At 44.6% G+C, this 16,124-nt stretch overlaps 2 protein-coding genes across 2 annotated transcripts in view; both read right to left on the bottom strand.

Moving 5' to 3' along the window:
• The window catches only part of DNAH10 (dynein axonemal heavy chain 10), a 141,147-nt gene extending 140,775 nt beyond the window's left edge, over nt 1–372 (bottom strand). Inside the window, exon 1 of the mRNA XM_049865944.1 lies at nt 133–372. Within this exon, the coding sequence (XP_049721901.1) occupies nt 133–346 (214 nt within the window). The 5' untranslated portion in view covers nt 347–372. The remainder of the gene's footprint in view (nt 1–132) is intronic.
• Nucleotides 373–1,181: 809 nt separating this feature from the next.
• Nucleotides 1,182–16,124, bottom strand: part of ATP6V0A2 (ATPase H+ transporting V0 subunit a2) — a 39,123-nt gene continuing 24,180 nt past the window's right edge. The window contains exons 10-20 of the mRNA XM_049865891.1: nt 15,747–15,897; nt 15,337–15,473; nt 14,400–14,587; nt 14,226–14,316; nt 12,694–12,812; nt 11,774–11,984; nt 9,330–9,449; nt 8,651–8,770; nt 7,179–7,296; nt 4,882–5,053; nt 1,182–4,274 (exon numbers count right to left, since the gene is read on the bottom strand). Coding sequence (XP_049721848.1) covers nt 4,172–4,274; nt 4,882–5,053; nt 7,179–7,296; nt 8,651–8,770; nt 9,330–9,449; nt 11,774–11,984; nt 12,694–12,812; nt 14,226–14,316; nt 14,400–14,587; nt 15,337–15,473; nt 15,747–15,897 — 1,530 coding nt within the window. The 3' untranslated portion in view covers nt 1,182–4,171. The remainder of the gene's footprint in view (nt 4,275–4,881; nt 5,054–7,178; nt 7,297–8,650; nt 8,771–9,329; nt 9,450–11,773; nt 11,985–12,693; nt 12,813–14,225; nt 14,317–14,399; nt 14,588–15,336; nt 15,474–15,746; nt 15,898–16,124) is intronic.

Raw genomic sequence — 16,124 nt, forward strand, 5'->3', positions numbered from 1 at the left:
GCCTAGGGGGCTGCCTGCACGGGCGGGCGTCTATGTGTTTATGGGCTGCAGCTGAGGCCCAGGCCGGGTGGCGGGCAGGGGTCTGCAGCTCTCACGTCCGGGAGGGCGGCGGCGGGGCCGGCGGGCGCTCACCGATCTCCACCTCCACCTCCTCCGGCACCACCGTGCGGTAGAAGAAGAGCGTCGCGGCGGCCTCCTCGTCGCTGATCTGGTTGAGGAAGTGTAGGATGAGGTCTTCGGCCTCGCCGTCGTCGCGGGACAGCAGCTCCTCGAAGAGGCTGGGGTCGGTGAGGCCGAAGGCCTTGTACACGCGGTCGCGCATCCACAGCACTCGCAGGTCATCCATGGCGCCGCACAGGGCCCGGCCGCCCGGCCGAGGTAGCGCAGCGTGGGGCGAGCGTCCCTGACAACGACGCCCCTAGCAACTGACGCCGCGACAACGGCCGCCGCCCAGCCCGCGGACGCGCAGGCGAGAGTCCGGGACGCGCCCGGCCCCAGCGTTCGCGGAGGCACAGCCGAGGACTCCGCGGGTGGCGCCGGGGGACGAGGCGCCCCAGCTCGCTGGCCCTGGGGAGACAGATGCGAGCAGCCAGGAACGGTGACCGACCCAGCTCGCTGGCCCTGGGGAGACAGATGCGAGCAGCCAGGAACGGTGACCGACCCAGCTCGCTGGCCCTGGGGAGACAGATGCGAGCAGCCAGGAACGGTGACCGACCCAGCTCGCTGGCCCTGGGGAGACAGATGCGAGCAGCCAGGAACCGTGACGGACCCAGCTCGCTGGCCCTGGGGAGACAGATGCGAGCAGCCAGGAACTGTGACCGATAGAGCAGACTGCTGACCCTGGCTGTGCACCAAGACTTCTTACAAGCACCACGCCTCATTCATTCTCACAAACTCCGTGAGCATCATGGCCGGGTCTGCCAGAGAGCTGATAAGATGCTCAAGGTCCCACAACATCTCGGACGTGTCAGAGCAGGGATCAGAGGCCAGGCAGGGCCACGGTCTTGGCCCTCAGCCACAATGGTCGAAGGGGTGTCAGATGGGCAAATAAACTCCAAGGAATCTCCAGAAGGGACAAGTTCCTTCTGGTGTACAGGACCAGAAAAGGAGCGGAGTCCTTTGGCTTTCTAGCCAACCCAGGGCGTAATAAAGCAAAAGACCCACGTTGTAAAAATATATACATTTATTTTTCATTAGTAAAAAGAAGTTCAATACTGATAGGAAGATGCAAATTTTTCCTTTCACGCACTTGCAGAGCCAAATTGCTAGCCTGCCCTGTCATTGCCCTCACAGGGATCTGAGCCCCAGACCACTAGGATGACCCTAAAAACACCAGCCATCTTGTTGGCGTTTCCCATGAGGAACAAGTGGAATGTTCTAAGTGTTCCCTAAAATTCTAGATCTACACTCACTGTAGGCAAACTCTATTACTCCAAACTGCCTTGTTTCCATCTAATCCTGGCTTTAAAAAAAAATTTTTTTTTAATAGAGAAATTTGTTTTTAAATCCAGACTGCAGGACAGCAGCAGAAGTTATTTTGCTTTTGTTTCCCAAAATGTGTCAGGCCCTAAAATGTCTGAATATCATATTCATGAACATCGTAACACTTGCCTATTCTATAAATATTCTACACCTTAAAATTCTGCCAATTGAAAATTATGACCAGAGTGTTGTCATAAAATGCCACTCCAGACGTGAGGGGAGAGAGGCATTCCGTGAGAGCTGAGACTATGCGAAGCCCTACAGCGATGGAGAGTCCACAAAGGTACCTCTCAGAGCAGCCTTTGCGCTCCTGAACCAATCACAGTTACGTCGCCCCTAGGATAGTCTCCATCCTGGCAGGCTGACAGCAAATTCTATGGTACCAAATAAATCCCTTGGGTTTTTACTTTCCGGCTCCATTAACCCAGGGCAGGAAGCATCTGGATGAAAACTGAAAAATGGGGCCATCATGACCTTTCTCTTTAGGAACCTAAGCAGACAGCGAACCATTTGTCCTCTCGATATTTGCCATCACGGAAACAAAAGTATGTCTTAAAAACTGTGTACATAATAGTTCCACCAAACGGCTTAAAAAACAAGAACAGAGCAACCTCTCTGGCGACATGACACTGGAACTGACAATTTTATAAAAAAAGAAAATTTCCTCTGGTGCCTAAAAGACACTCTCAAGCCGTATTTCCAGACTTCTTTCACAAAAGTTAGGAGGATTAGTTCATTTTTTAACATAATTACATTCTACATAACTAGTATCTAGTAGACTTCCACTGAGAAGTGGGTCTTCGCTCTCTGTTCTGTGCCCTGCTGAGAGGTGTGCCTAGATTACAAAGAGCCCTATGACAGTTACCAGTAGGGGGCAGCACACACTTCCTGAGGATACAGTGTGTCCCTTGCCGACTCATCAACATCAGTTAGTAGTGCCTGGAAATCCTGGGTTTCCTAGAGATGATTCCGTTACCACCATTCTGACAGCAGATCCTTGGACAACTTCAAGGGGATCTCAGCGGCAGGTAAAAAGCCAGCCTGAAATCTGACAGCATAATCCACGCTGGGTATCCACCCGAAAGACGTGTTCAGTGTTATGCCTTTCTGGGGAAACTGAACTTTGAGAGTGCAATCATTTTCAAAAGTTTCATCAGCATTGTCTTCTGACTGGTATTTTTGATATTTTAACACGAGGAACAGAAAGCCGTAAATCCAAACTGGCTTTGGCTAACATCTCAGCAGGCAGCAGTGAGAAATCTTTACCGTAAATATGAAGGTTTAACTTTAGAGTCACAGCTCTGGCCTGAACGTTCAGTCCGTGCCTCTGAGCAAATGGGCTTTGAAGTTACCTCAAAGGACAGGCTTAAAGTCGGTGCTACCAGGATCGCGGTGTGCAGCCAAAGTGCCGAACTCAACCACCAATCAGCATAAAGAATCATGGTGACAAGTGGGTCTTTTACTCTTCGGAACTGTGTGTTACTCAAAACTGTAAGCATGTGGAGATACTTTAGACTTTATCTTGAAAAAATTTGTAAAGAATTAAAATAAAAGATGAAAAATGAACAGTTTACAAGAATACAGAAGAGATCATTGTATTCATTGTTCAACAGGGATCAGACTTACTCAAAACTGAATGTCCAGTGAAAAGATAAAGTTAACTAAAGAGTATAAACTAATGGCTTAATTTTCAGTTCATCCAGTGTTTGAAAGTTTGAATTAACTCTAAATACCTTAATCCGACCTTTATTTAGAATTAGTCTGAAAGTAAAAAATTGTTATTTATACTGTTCTCAAGGATAGATGCCATCTCTTTATGGTAAAATATCTTTAATTTATATACATATTTTTATTAAAAATATACAAAATGCTACTTTCTCCTTTTCCTTCGGTTGGAACAAACCTTTTTCGTTCAGCAGCCATCAGCCAAGCTGGTCACTAAGTTCAAATCATATCACTATTATACCTTCTACAGTCTCACTGGGTTTTAAGGCTCAGTATACCATTTATCTTTTAAAACATACAATTCTCATAATTGGTTTTCTGTAAGGATAACAGGGTAAGAGTCTTTAAAAAAAATATAAGTGGTATAGCCATTTTTTGTATGTTATTTTATCCCTTTTTCCCGTTATTAAAACAGACAAAATTGCAAAAAAAAAAATTCTCTATTTGCAATTCTAGGTAGCATATGATAAAAAATGTTTGCATATTTTTAATCAAGCAGAATAAATGTAAATCTTTTGATTACCCATCATTAAATTTTAAAAACACTATGCTTAACTTTAGCAACCGGGAAACATGACCTGACAACTTCAGTGACAGAATAATGCTTTTGTTTTTGAAGGCGGTGAAAGGAATCAAGTGTCTAAGGCCATTTTCAACTCGCCATTCAACACTGGTTTCTCTTCCCCAATCCTGTATTTTTGAAAATAACTTCAACATAACATTTGGCATCAACTTATATTTGCTCATCATAAAAACAACCAAAAGAAATTTATGTATCTGAAACGGGTAAACTTTACAAAATATTTGCCAAGTGAGGAAGAGGTATATATTACAGAATTATCTGGCTAGATCGTAAGGCAAGAGATGAAGAGGGACATCTTCCTATCATACATTTGACACGGTGGGATTCTATAACATGATAATTCTCCAGAAATCGGAAAGTCTGTTGGTTGCAGCAGTACAATCATGCCAGGTCGTCGTTATTGAACTTTGACGAAAGCAGATTAAACGAGAAGGGAACAAATTTGGTGCCTGCACCTGTGTAGAATTTGTTCTGAAATTCTACCCTAAAAAAGGAAAAAAAATATATATATATATATGTATTAGTGGAAGATTGTGAACAGTATTTCCTACATTTCTGAAAACAACATCTCTAAGTTAAAAACCAAGCAGTGCCTATACTGAAACGGCTTCGTTCTGGACACGCTCTCGGCATAACTGTTCTTGTTAGGTAACCTTCGACCCACTCTGGCTTCTTTAACGTGTGACAAACACTGGCACATCACACCCCTCACACGCGACCAGACGTACGGAAGGAACACACACAAACGGCAAGAGCCTCTCTCTGCACGTGGCCGACTGAATACACAAACCTGCAATTTCACGTATGCTGTAGAACGTTGAGAAAAACCTAAGTACTTTAGAGTAAGATAAAGCAATCTGTCAAGGCCTGAAGTATAATCAAAAGTATGAAACATACATAATTATTCTGCAGCATAAACTTGGTTTTATGTCGGTGGTAAGAGTTTAGTAACAAAATACAATTTTAACTCAGAGGATCTGAATATACATCCCAATGTTAGGAATGGAAAAACTCACCTAAATTCGGGATTTGATTTTTGTGGGGATTATATTTTTTAAATGCTCAGTTCCCAAACGACCTTCCAAACTCACCAATGGAGGCGTATGGCGTGAAGAAAGGCAGAAAGCCCTTCCATGACCAAAAGGATGAAAATCGTCAAGATGGCGAAGAAAGCCATGACAGGGAGCAGGAGCAGGACTCCGTAAGTGGTGTCCACGCGGAGGCCCACACGCATCAGCATGGCCCACAGCACATCCGACAGCTCTGGGGGTACAGTTGTTGCAAAGTGAGCCTCTGCTTACATTCAACAAGTCACCCCATCAGTTTCCCTCTGAGAATTCTCAGCCCTTACCCCGGAAAATAATATATGCAAACAAAACGTGTGATCTGCTTCTCGTGTACAAGTTAACCAGCTCCTTCACTATCCCTGTAACAGAGGAAAACCTGGCATTCCAGAAAAATTGGAGGCACATGTCCCAACAAGAGATACTGACCCAAACTGGTGTCAGGTTAGCACTGGACAAGGAGGCGGGAGGCCTGGCTTCGAATCCCAGCTCTGCCACTAACTCAACAACTGGGAGACATTCAGTGAAGCACTAACACTCAACGGACTTCTGTCTCCTCATCCCCGAAGATGAAGATGAAGGATGAACCACAGGATCCCTTCCGGCCATAAAATGTGAGCTTTCACTATGCTTATAAAAATATCAATGTGACAACGATTTCCTAACAACCTGTGTAGTACAGGCAGTCCTTCCTCTGCATGCCGTGCGGCAGTGTAAGTGGCTGTGCAAGCCAAAACTGTGCAACGCAGTCTCAATAACCAACGGGAAAAATGACGGTTGTTCTGCGACCTTTAAAAATTTTGTGTAAACATTAAGAACTCTCCTACTATCAGTTATAAACATCTAATCAGACCCAGTGCCGTCGAGTCAATTCTGACACGGCGACCCTCTAGGGTTTCCAGGGCTGTAAATCTTTGCAGAAGCAGACTGCCACATCTTTCTTCCACAGAGTCACTGGTAGTTTTGAACTGCCGACCTTCTGATTAGCAGTCAAGTGCCTTACCATTGCCTGCCAGGACCATAAATGTATAGGGATATGAAAACAATAGTAAATCTACTTTTAAAACATTATCATGGAGTAGTAAAGTGTTTTATTTCTTTATTAAAAACCAAAACAACTTGGCAAGGGTTGCTTGAACAGTGTTTGCCTTCTTCTCGTAGAGCTCACGACACGGAGCAAGCGTCTACTCTAGGCCTTTGGCACACTGTCGTACTCTTCTCTAAGACTGGATCAGATCTGTTTCCAACATTGTATCCGATGCACTTTGAGTATCCTGAAATCTCTCCCAGAGTTCTGCCAGCATCATTTCCTGGGGCATCTTCATCCTCTTAGTCACAGCCACTTCCCTCACGCGTGTTGGTAAGTGTGCTTTCACTAAGTTCCCCTGGCTGCACGTAGAGGGCTTCTAAAACGGCAGTAGTGTCAACATGCCCACGGCCGGCTATTTTTTTTAGAACTCCATTACGCTCTATTTCAATTTCACTTCCAGCATCAGTCCTTGTCATTTCTTTGATGAGCTTTCATCTTCGTTGGCCACTTGCCCCTTTTACTTATCAGTTTTTGTAAAATGCCACAGGGGTTTACCACTGGAAAACAAGGAGGCACCACACCACACACTTGGTTGTCTGCACGAGCTGAGGTGCAGTGACTGGTCACCACCAGGCTTTGGGAAAAGTGCATGTGGTATTCTCAGAGCCATCTGTGGACCAAAGAGCGAGCAGTGGAGTCTGTACTTCGTGGCGTACAGTTAACAAACTGTGCTGACTGAAATCTGAACCGTGTTGTTGGGGACTGGTGCTGTTTAACCAAATCATGGTAACTGAAATTGGGCCATATCGGAACCCTGCAAAGGGAGGGCTGTCTGTAATCAAACTATTAGTCAGCACTGTTTTAGGACTTGGCTGACATAAATAAATATTCATAAGGTGGACCTTGTGACACGCATGAGGGAAGGAGTCGTGACCAAGAGGATTTAAGACATCCCGGGGAAACGATGACGACAGAACTCTTGGAGGCATTTCAGCATATTTAAAGTTCAATAAATAGTCATTCCAGGACTGAATAAAATAATAGTAATAACAAAAATAATAACGGTAACAGCAGAGAGAGCTCAAGTGTCTAAGCCAGAGGTTCTCAAGGCTCGTTAGCTCCCGAAGCCCCAGTGCCTCTGTCATTTTTTCCCAGCACCCTAGGCCAAAAGAAATACCCAAAAGATCTGTTTATTCAGTAATTAAGTTCAAACAACTTCACGACCCTAGTTCACACGGTGTCTGGAAGATGGTGCTGTGTTTCCTCTTAATGACAGGTGAAAGCCAACACTTACGTGCATGAGCCAAGCTGAGTGCCCACAGCCTCAGGTACGAAGCCGTGTTGGAGATGCAGCCAAGACAGTATTCGATGGAATGAATCACTTGGGTCATTAATATTTCTCCAAAATTAAACTGAGAGAGATTACACAACATGTATTAGATTCATTATATTAAATGCATATTCCACCACTTGAAGGTGTAGTCCACTCTCAGGATTAAAATGAAAGAACCAGCTTCTGGGATACTGGTGAGAAGAGAGTGGCATGTCAGGAACAGTGAATCACAAGATTTCGGTTCTGCTCCCAGCTCTGCCACTAACCAGCCCCACTCCCACTGTCCCTCCTTTCAACCCAAGCCTCAGTTTCTCACGTGTAGCCTGAGGGGTCTGGACCAGAAGGACCATGACTGCCACAACCCTGAGGCACCCCAATGAGGTTCTTAGTAATACAAAAAGTCTAATGTAAAAATAAACGTTTACCAACCACCGATTAGAGGAATATTAATAAATGCACATGTTTAACAGACACCCGCATTCAAAATACAAGGCCCATGAAGAGGAGTACAAAAGGGGTTCTTGACAGTGAAAAGGCTGCTGATCTCTGGGCAAGGTGACACGAATGCTCTTCCCAGCTCTGCTTCTTGTTTTTCTGTGATCCTATGAAATTATTAGTAATTGCTCCAAATTAAAACACTAGATTACACACAATAATTGCAAAATGTTGACGTTAAGAAATTTTGTTCAGTCCTTGTTAAATGACCAAGTAAAGTCTCCAGGAAAACAATACAGGCCAGGGTAGTGGACATGCTCTGTCTGCCCAGAACTGTGCCTCCCTCCTTAGGGGGACCACTTCTTCCCCAGCCACAACCACCGGTCCAGGGATGGCATATGACCCTAGACAGGCCAATCACAGCACTTCCCTGGGGATGTTCCTAATGAAAACCAGTGGACAACAGCGTTTCCGTCGCTGGGTAAAAGACTGAAGAAAGCAAGCCCAGAGATTGCTGTACCATGGTTCCAACGTCCTGGGGCCATCGGTTTCAGAACACAAAGCAAGCTTGCATTTAGAAGGCCTCTGGAACTGGAGACCGAGGAACTAGACCAACTCTACTTCCACTCTAACATGATCCAGTAAATTTCCCTTTCGGAGATAGTGTGAATGGGGTCACAATGCCTTCCAACCACAAAAAAACTGACTCACACAGGAATCTTCTGAAAGCAATGTTCATGGCATCTCACTTCACTTAATATCAGAACTTGTAATATTAACACTATCGACCAATCCCACTGTGAAAGTGAAACAAGATATTAACCCAAAACTCTCATATGATTATTTATGACACCAATTTTATTACCAAAACGGCACTTGGAGAGTTGTAACAGTTTTTTTTCATCTTAGATGATAAATTATTATTCTTACGTGATGATCATCTCTATGAAAGCTTGGTAGGCTTGCCTAAATTTATCAACAGTAGTTAAAAAGATTACCTCCTCGTTGGTCACTTCTCGACACCTGTCCTCCATGTGGTTACTTCCTTCTTCTATGTCTTGGCTTCCCAGCAAAGAGACCTCTTCCTCGCTGTCTTTCCTTACAAGTGTATAACCACTCTAACAGCACATAAAAGGGGACAGAGTTAATGCCTTTAAATCACAAGGATGCAACAAAACCTAATCTGTAGTCCCTTCATCTGTCTTTTGATGGAAATGAAGAACTACACACACAGCAGAAGAGTCTGGAAAGAAATCAACAAAATGGAAACAGTGGTTGCAACCGGGGGCAGAACTTAACACTTTATGCTGTGTTTTCCGTATTTTCTATAATTTGATTATTTAATTAAAAAAAACACTTTAAAGAAAAAAGTGAGAGGCAGGAATAAAGAAAAAAAGAGTTTTTAATCATGACAACCTGTCTCTAAGAATTTAGCTGAAACTCCCGGTCGGCTTGTTGTCCCTGGGAGCAGACCCTGTTTCCGCGTGCCCAGAGCACGGTGGGCTCCTGGCAGTAAGCTTCCGCACAACAGGCTACATCTCAGTTCTTAGTAAAGGAAGCTCAGCCTTTTAAATCAAGAGACCAGGACCCTCTGCCAGGGGTTTCTGTGCCGATCCTTTTGTAACGAAAAATAGACTTTGTGCCAGTTTGCAGAAAGGCGCCCAGACTCACACGTACCCTGCTGACTCCAAAACAGCCGCGCCCGTTGTGCAGCCAGAGCAGGAAGAGAGGCTTGCCCAGGACGAGGACGGGGACGGACAGCGCTGTGATCACCAGCAGCAGTCTCTGGACGGGGGCCTGTCGGTGCAGGGGACAGTGGTTAGAAGTGTAAGCACGGCTCGCAGCGCCCTCAGCACTGGACTCAATGAGTGGAAAGGAAACAAAGTGCTTCCTTCTTCGCTAGCAAGGAACATAAAATAAACGTCAGCCAAATCAGGCTGGTCAGGTGACTTTTTTCTTTTGTCCCCTAAACTTATAGCTGAATTCTAGAATGAATAACATTTATGACACAGTGATGCAATGCAGTACTATCTTGTTTAGACCAGTAAGGATTTTAAAGAAAATTCTAAATAGAATCAAATGTCCAACTAATAATTTTCTGAAGACACTGTAAGTGGGAAAATACAAACATAGAATTTTTTTTATATTCTTGGTTTGATTTTTTACTATAAAGACTATCAGGCATATGAGCATGTAATACGTGGATTTTACTTCTACACATGAAAAACACTGAAATACTATTCAGAACACAACCTAAACTTTTTTTTGTAAAGAAGAAAGATTTGCAGTTACTTAAAAACTTGTTCAAGAGAAAAACATACTCCTGCTTACACAGCCAACACAATGTAGTACATGACACGTACAGCATGTGTACATTACACACACGACATATGCTGTAGACTACACACACTCAGCATACGTTACACACATTACACACACTGCATACACTACACACTCAGCGTACACTACACACACTGCAGACACTACACGCATGGCACACGTTACACGCAATTACATACGTTACACAACCACCACAATGTGTGGAGTTATAAAGGGTCGGAGACAGACATGAAAACCCTGCCCTTTTCAACACGCCCTGTGGCCACCCCAGAGCACCGTGGCACCTCGGGTAGTAGGGGCACTGTTTATAAAGTAACATCTCTTCACTGCACCCTCCACACGGTTCACCCCTCAAAATCCTGAGGACAGTGGGGGCCGCAAGTACAGCCACATCCGAGGTCCTGACTATGGAGTCAGGCAGACCGGGGGAGGGTCCGGGCCAACCCTGTAATGAGCCTAGGTCATCACCAGGGAGACCGGGATGATACTACCCACCTCCCAGGGCTGCTGTGAGAACCAGGAAAAGATACTCACCGGGAGCACGCTTTCAAGCACACCCAAAACCCACTGCCATCGAGTCGATTCCGACTCACAGGGACCCATAGGAGAGAGTAGAACTGCCCGATAGAGTTTCCAAGGAGTGCATGGCGGATTCGAACTTCCGACCTCTTGGTTAGCAGCCGTAGCACTTAGCCACTACACCACCAGTGTTTCCTTCAAGCACACAGCAGGGGCTAAATAATGGCAGCTCCCTGCATGGATCTTTCTGGCCACAGCACCTCTGCCCCCTGAACTCCCTGATCATCACAAACAAGACGAGGAAACAAAAAAGCAGAAACCCAAAGAACGCAACTAGGCAGCTCCGTCACAATGCCCCCAGTTGTGTAAGGCGAGCTTCAGATCTGACTTAAACATGCTCGCAGTCAATGCAGCGTGAAAACAAAACCAAACGCTCCACTGGCAGGAGCCACAGCTCAGAAGAACCGTAACTGCTGATGCGAAGCCCTGGGAAGATTTCTCCTGCTGCTCTCGCAGGCCACACAGCATGGTGAACCCCGTGCTTACCATCGCCTCCAGGTGGGTAGTGCAAGCACTTGAGTAGCACAATGGCCCTCAGCAGAAGGCAAGCCCACAAAGCGAACATTTCCTAGCACTCGACCGCAATGGGTTTTGTTTTTTTTCCCTTGCTAGGTGCCAGGTGCCTTCCTAAGCACTTCGGACATATTAACGCAACACTATAAATTAGTGCCTTTTGTTATACCCATTTTACAGACGAAGAAACTGAGGCGCAGAGAAGTTCTGTAAACTTCTGCTGGGACTCCAAGCAGAGCTGCCAGCCCTCAGGGCCCACACTCTTAGCTGTGGATGCAGGCGGCATCACTCAAACAGACAACTAGAGAAAAGCCATTTTCCCAGCGGGCCAATGCACTGTGGTCCAGGGGCCAGTTTTCTGGTGACCTGGAGAGATGGGAGCCTGGGGGGCTCTCAAGAGCCTTCACCAATACGTCTTCCTCCCCGAGTTTTGACAGCTCTGGGGGCAGCGAGTTTGGATAACACTGAAGCAGAGTGCCCCACACAGCTCTCAGCAGGACCAGCATCCTCCGGTGAGAACAGGCACAGGGACAGAAAGCACCCAGGCTCCTGGCAGGTCTGTGAAAAGCACCCGAACCACCTACCCATCAACTGGTCTACTCATCTCCGCTTTGATCTACTAACTGAAACAAAAAGGCCACAGGAGAAGTTATTTTTAGTTCATGACAGTGGAAAAGACAATTACTCACCTGCCCTGGATACAGACCAACTGTTTCACTAGCTGGGAAGAGAAACATGTTGATAAATTCAATCAGAATGCTAGGGGCAACTCTGGAGGTTTCTGCGGAATAAACCAGCCACTTGTAGATGATCATGAATATAAGGTATCCAAAGATGCAGAGCATGAAGAGAAGTTCCGGGATGGAAACCAGGTAAATGTTGAACTTCTTCCTGAAGTGCCTGGGAAAAAAGGTAATCAATCAAGCCACAAGCAGGGCTGGACAAAGAGAAAAGAGCAAATTAATCTGAAGTTCTTTGTGATCAAAGAAAAACAAAGCCTATTTCAATACAGCATCATTTGCCTTGTGATGGGAAACCCTGGTGGCATAATGGTCACGAGCTACAGCTGCTAACTGAAACATCGGCAGTTCAAATCCACCAGGCGCTCCTTGGAAACCCTATGGGGCAGTTCTACTCTGTCCTAGAGAGTGGCTATGAGCCAGAATCAACTCAACAGCACACAGCAACAGCAGCAGCAGCAATAAGTAAACAGGAAGTTTTTCTGATTTCTGAAACAAAAAAGTAACAGGATAAAAGTCCCTTCCGAAAAGAAATGTGAATTCACATCCTGCACATCTCCCTGCACGCACTGTAAGCTCCACGAGAGTAACACGTGTTTTCTGTCCTCCTCCCTGCTGAATCCTCAGTGCCGAGCACAGTGCCTGGCACACAGTAAGTGCTCAGTAAATACTTGCTTACTGAATGAAGCAGTGATGCCACACAAAAAAACCACATAAAGAAAACAGAGCCGTATAACACAATACACCACCACACTGGCTGTCTTCGACCATAATTAAGGTATACTGCCAAGAAGTAAAGGTTAAGAAATACAAAGCTTGGTTTATAAACACTGCTTTGGGGAAAAAAAAAAAGCAAAATCCATACTTACAAGTGGTTACATATTCCCAGGGTGACTCCAAAAGTCATGTGAATAATTCCTAAAATCACAGACATTTTCATTTTGAAAGAGTTTAGAAAAGTGAGACGATTTGTGGCCAAGTTCCAAATCTAAAGACAAAACAAAACCAGAAATCTTTTAACTTTGTTTAATTGTCATAAGATAAACAGATGACATCCAAGAAAATGTCTCCAGTTAAAAGGCAGCTCTAGATTTAGAACAAAAACGACATGCAGACTTTTTTTTTCATGTCTTCATGTATTCGACTTGAGAAGTATTTTTTTCTTAAACTAAGGCCACACACGGTTAAAAAAAATTCCATCAAGGTAAAGGTCAAAGACTGGCAAAATGAAACAATATACTGTTTAATGACTCACGCATAGGTAGGAATACTGAAAACAAAAAGCAAAGAGACAAAGATGAATTCTATGAATGTATGCCTACTCAAAAATATTAATTAAAGCAAAAAGAAAACAAAACACGCTCCCACTCCACAAAAAATAAAAGCCCACTTAGATTTTCTTCTGGGGGACGTGGTGTCTTTATTCTAGAAACACATCTTTCTTTAATGCAAGGCCACAGGTTATTAGTAAATCTGGCCCAAAATGCTGTATCTTTTTTTTTTTAAGCATTTTTTTTTAATTGTGCTTTAAGTGAAAGTTTACAGTTCGAGTTACTTTCTCATACAAAGATTTATACACACATTGTTATGTGATCCTCTCCCTATAATGTGAGAGCACACTCCTCCTTTCCAAAATGCTGTATCTTAAAGAAATTGTTGTAAAAGTTTTTCAAGTTTCTGATTATATCAAGATGTAAAGCTGTAACACTAAAGTACACAAGCTGTGTTTAGAGATGAGAATGAACAGAACAATTACAAGATAGCATGTTTCCTTCAGTTTTCTGTTTGTTCATTCTCACTACCCCATTACGCCCGCGTCCTTCCAAGCCAATTTTGAGGCAGTTTCTCAGCTCCCCTTTGGAGAACGAAGATGGTCTATGGGATGCTGCCCATGCACCCGTGATCCCATGCTCAGCGCCACCGTCACGGCCAGTCCCCCAGGCCCACGGTGGGTGGGTGAGGAGCCCGGGCACCCCCAGCTCCTTTACTCCCCTTCTCCACACACTTTCCCGTTTTAAACAGCGACCTCAATGTGCACTGGGGCAGCGTTAAGCTCCCCTTCAGCTCTAAAATTCCGCACCATTTCTTTCTAGGGCAAAGGGTAGAAAATAATTCACATAGACAAAGAAGGAATTAAGGACAGCACACATTTAATGGCTCCCGAGGTGTCAGTTTCACAAGAGTAAAACAGGCCGAGAACGGGACAGATGTTCCTCCCGGCTCCCAGCCTCGGCTGTAAGCCTACTCGTTTTGGCACATCCAAGAAGTAAGCACCCCAGCACCCCCACCTCGAGCGCGAACACGTGAACTGTGTCCCTTGACTAAGAAGCCATTGTGACTGTGAAAACCAGGGGGCACTGCACACAAACTGGAGATGGGGGTGGGGAGAAAGTGCACTCACCGGGTCAATACCGAAAGGGTAAGGGCCTTGGAACACTCCAGGGACACTTGGATCCAGCTGCAGAACCTTGTTGTGCCTGACAACACTGTTGCTGTAAGGAAAGGCACCGTGAGAAGGCTTGTGTGAACAGGTGGAGGAGCCTCTGAAGACATCATTTGGTAACAGAAGACTTACTTCCAAAGAATCAGTTTCTTAGGCTCCTTTGCGGCGTGACTTGAGCTGTACATGGCAGACACATTCCACCCGGAGCCAAAGATGTTCACGGACTTTGAAAAGCAGTCGTTGTAGATGAGGCCTGTGTACACTGAGAACAATCCCATCAGCAAGAGGATGTACCGGCCATCAAAGAACATCCTCAGGATCTGTGAAAGGCACAATGTAAGCAGCAAATACAATCACTGGAAAAACGTATTCATGTGGCAGAAATTAGCTCTGGCATGTTTCGCTGCTGTCACTGGGAATATACACAGCAGAACACACACCAATTCAACCATTTCTACGTGTACAGTTCAGTGACACTGCTAACATTCTTCAAGTTGTGCAACCATCCTCACCCTCCTTTTCTGAATTGTTCACCCCCAACATAGACTCACTACCCCTAAGCTTCCGATCTAACCTTTCAAGGTGACATACAGGTGTTCTTTGAAAGAGCACAATGCTCAAGGTAGACATTCTTTACTAGTTAAGCTAAACTACTGTTTCATTTAACAAAGACTTCAGGGGATATTTTTAGTTTAAGGTTTAAAGATTATCTCAGGGCAATAGTTCTGGGGGTTGAGCCAGCTTCAATGGCTCCAGATAGTCCAGATTCCATGAAAATTGGTAATTCTGTCCTACGTTTCTCCCCATTCTGATCAGGATTCTTCTGTAGAATTTTTGATCAAACCAGTATGTTCCTAACCATTCTCTCAGGAATTCTCCTCAAAAAACACTTGGTTGTAGCAGAAGTCCCCGTCACACTGAGGTGACAGATCATGTGTCTCAGTCAGGTCGATGACAATTATCGCCAAACTCACCAGTGAAGGGCCATCTCCTTTCTGGTCAAAACGAAGACAATCACCACTAATGCCACCCAGACAGACAGAATGAGCTGAAGTGTCAATATTTTTACCTCTTGTGATTGCTTCAGTCTGGGATGATTTTCATTTAACACCAACAAGAGGGCAAATAAGAACATCACAAAGCCGTGTCCAAAGTCTCCAAACATCACGGCAAATAAAAAGGGGAAAGTGATGATGGTGAAGAGAGCTGCCGGGAAGAGAAAGGGTCAGAGAGTTCTGATTCACAGCGAATGAAGAAAATCCTAGTTAAGCCACACACGACAGTGTAGAACGATCCTGACTGTCTCCAGAATGCTAGCTCTACCTTCTATCTCGCGATAAAATTGAGATCAAATTAAGAATTTTAAATAATAAAGCAGGAGGTGTGAGCCTGTTTTCCCAAACACCTATTACACTCTCACATCTAGAAAAAGCACCAAAGAAATATAAAATACAAGACATGAAAACTGAGACTCTCCACCTGGATTCACTTCTCTGTAGCTCCCAACTCCATAGGCGTCCACAATGTTCTGAAATCCCTCTGTGAATTTGTTGGTGCGGATTAGAGTTGGGGGTGTTTCTTTTGTTGGGATCGTGTTCATAAATGAGGGGATTGTGGCACCGCTCTCTCTCTTTCACGTAAAAAGAAAAGGAAGGAAGGAAGGAAAAGAAAAAGGAAAAAAATTATTCAAGAACACTCAATAAATATTGGTCACCTGCTATGTGTCATCTTTAATTGTACTAACTGTACTAACAAAAGCATATATGTAACTTTTTCCTTTGGTGTTTCCAATTCCTTTAAATATTAAACTATAAAGAAAAAAACCTTTTTAAGTAATAAAGTAAAACAGATCATTAC

Source organism: Elephas maximus, chromosome 22 (assembly GCF_024166365.1).
Source record: "Elephas maximus indicus isolate mEleMax1 chromosome 22, mEleMax1 primary haplotype, whole genome shotgun sequence".
NCBI lineage: Eukaryota > Metazoa > Chordata > Mammalia > Proboscidea > Elephantidae > Elephas > Elephas maximus.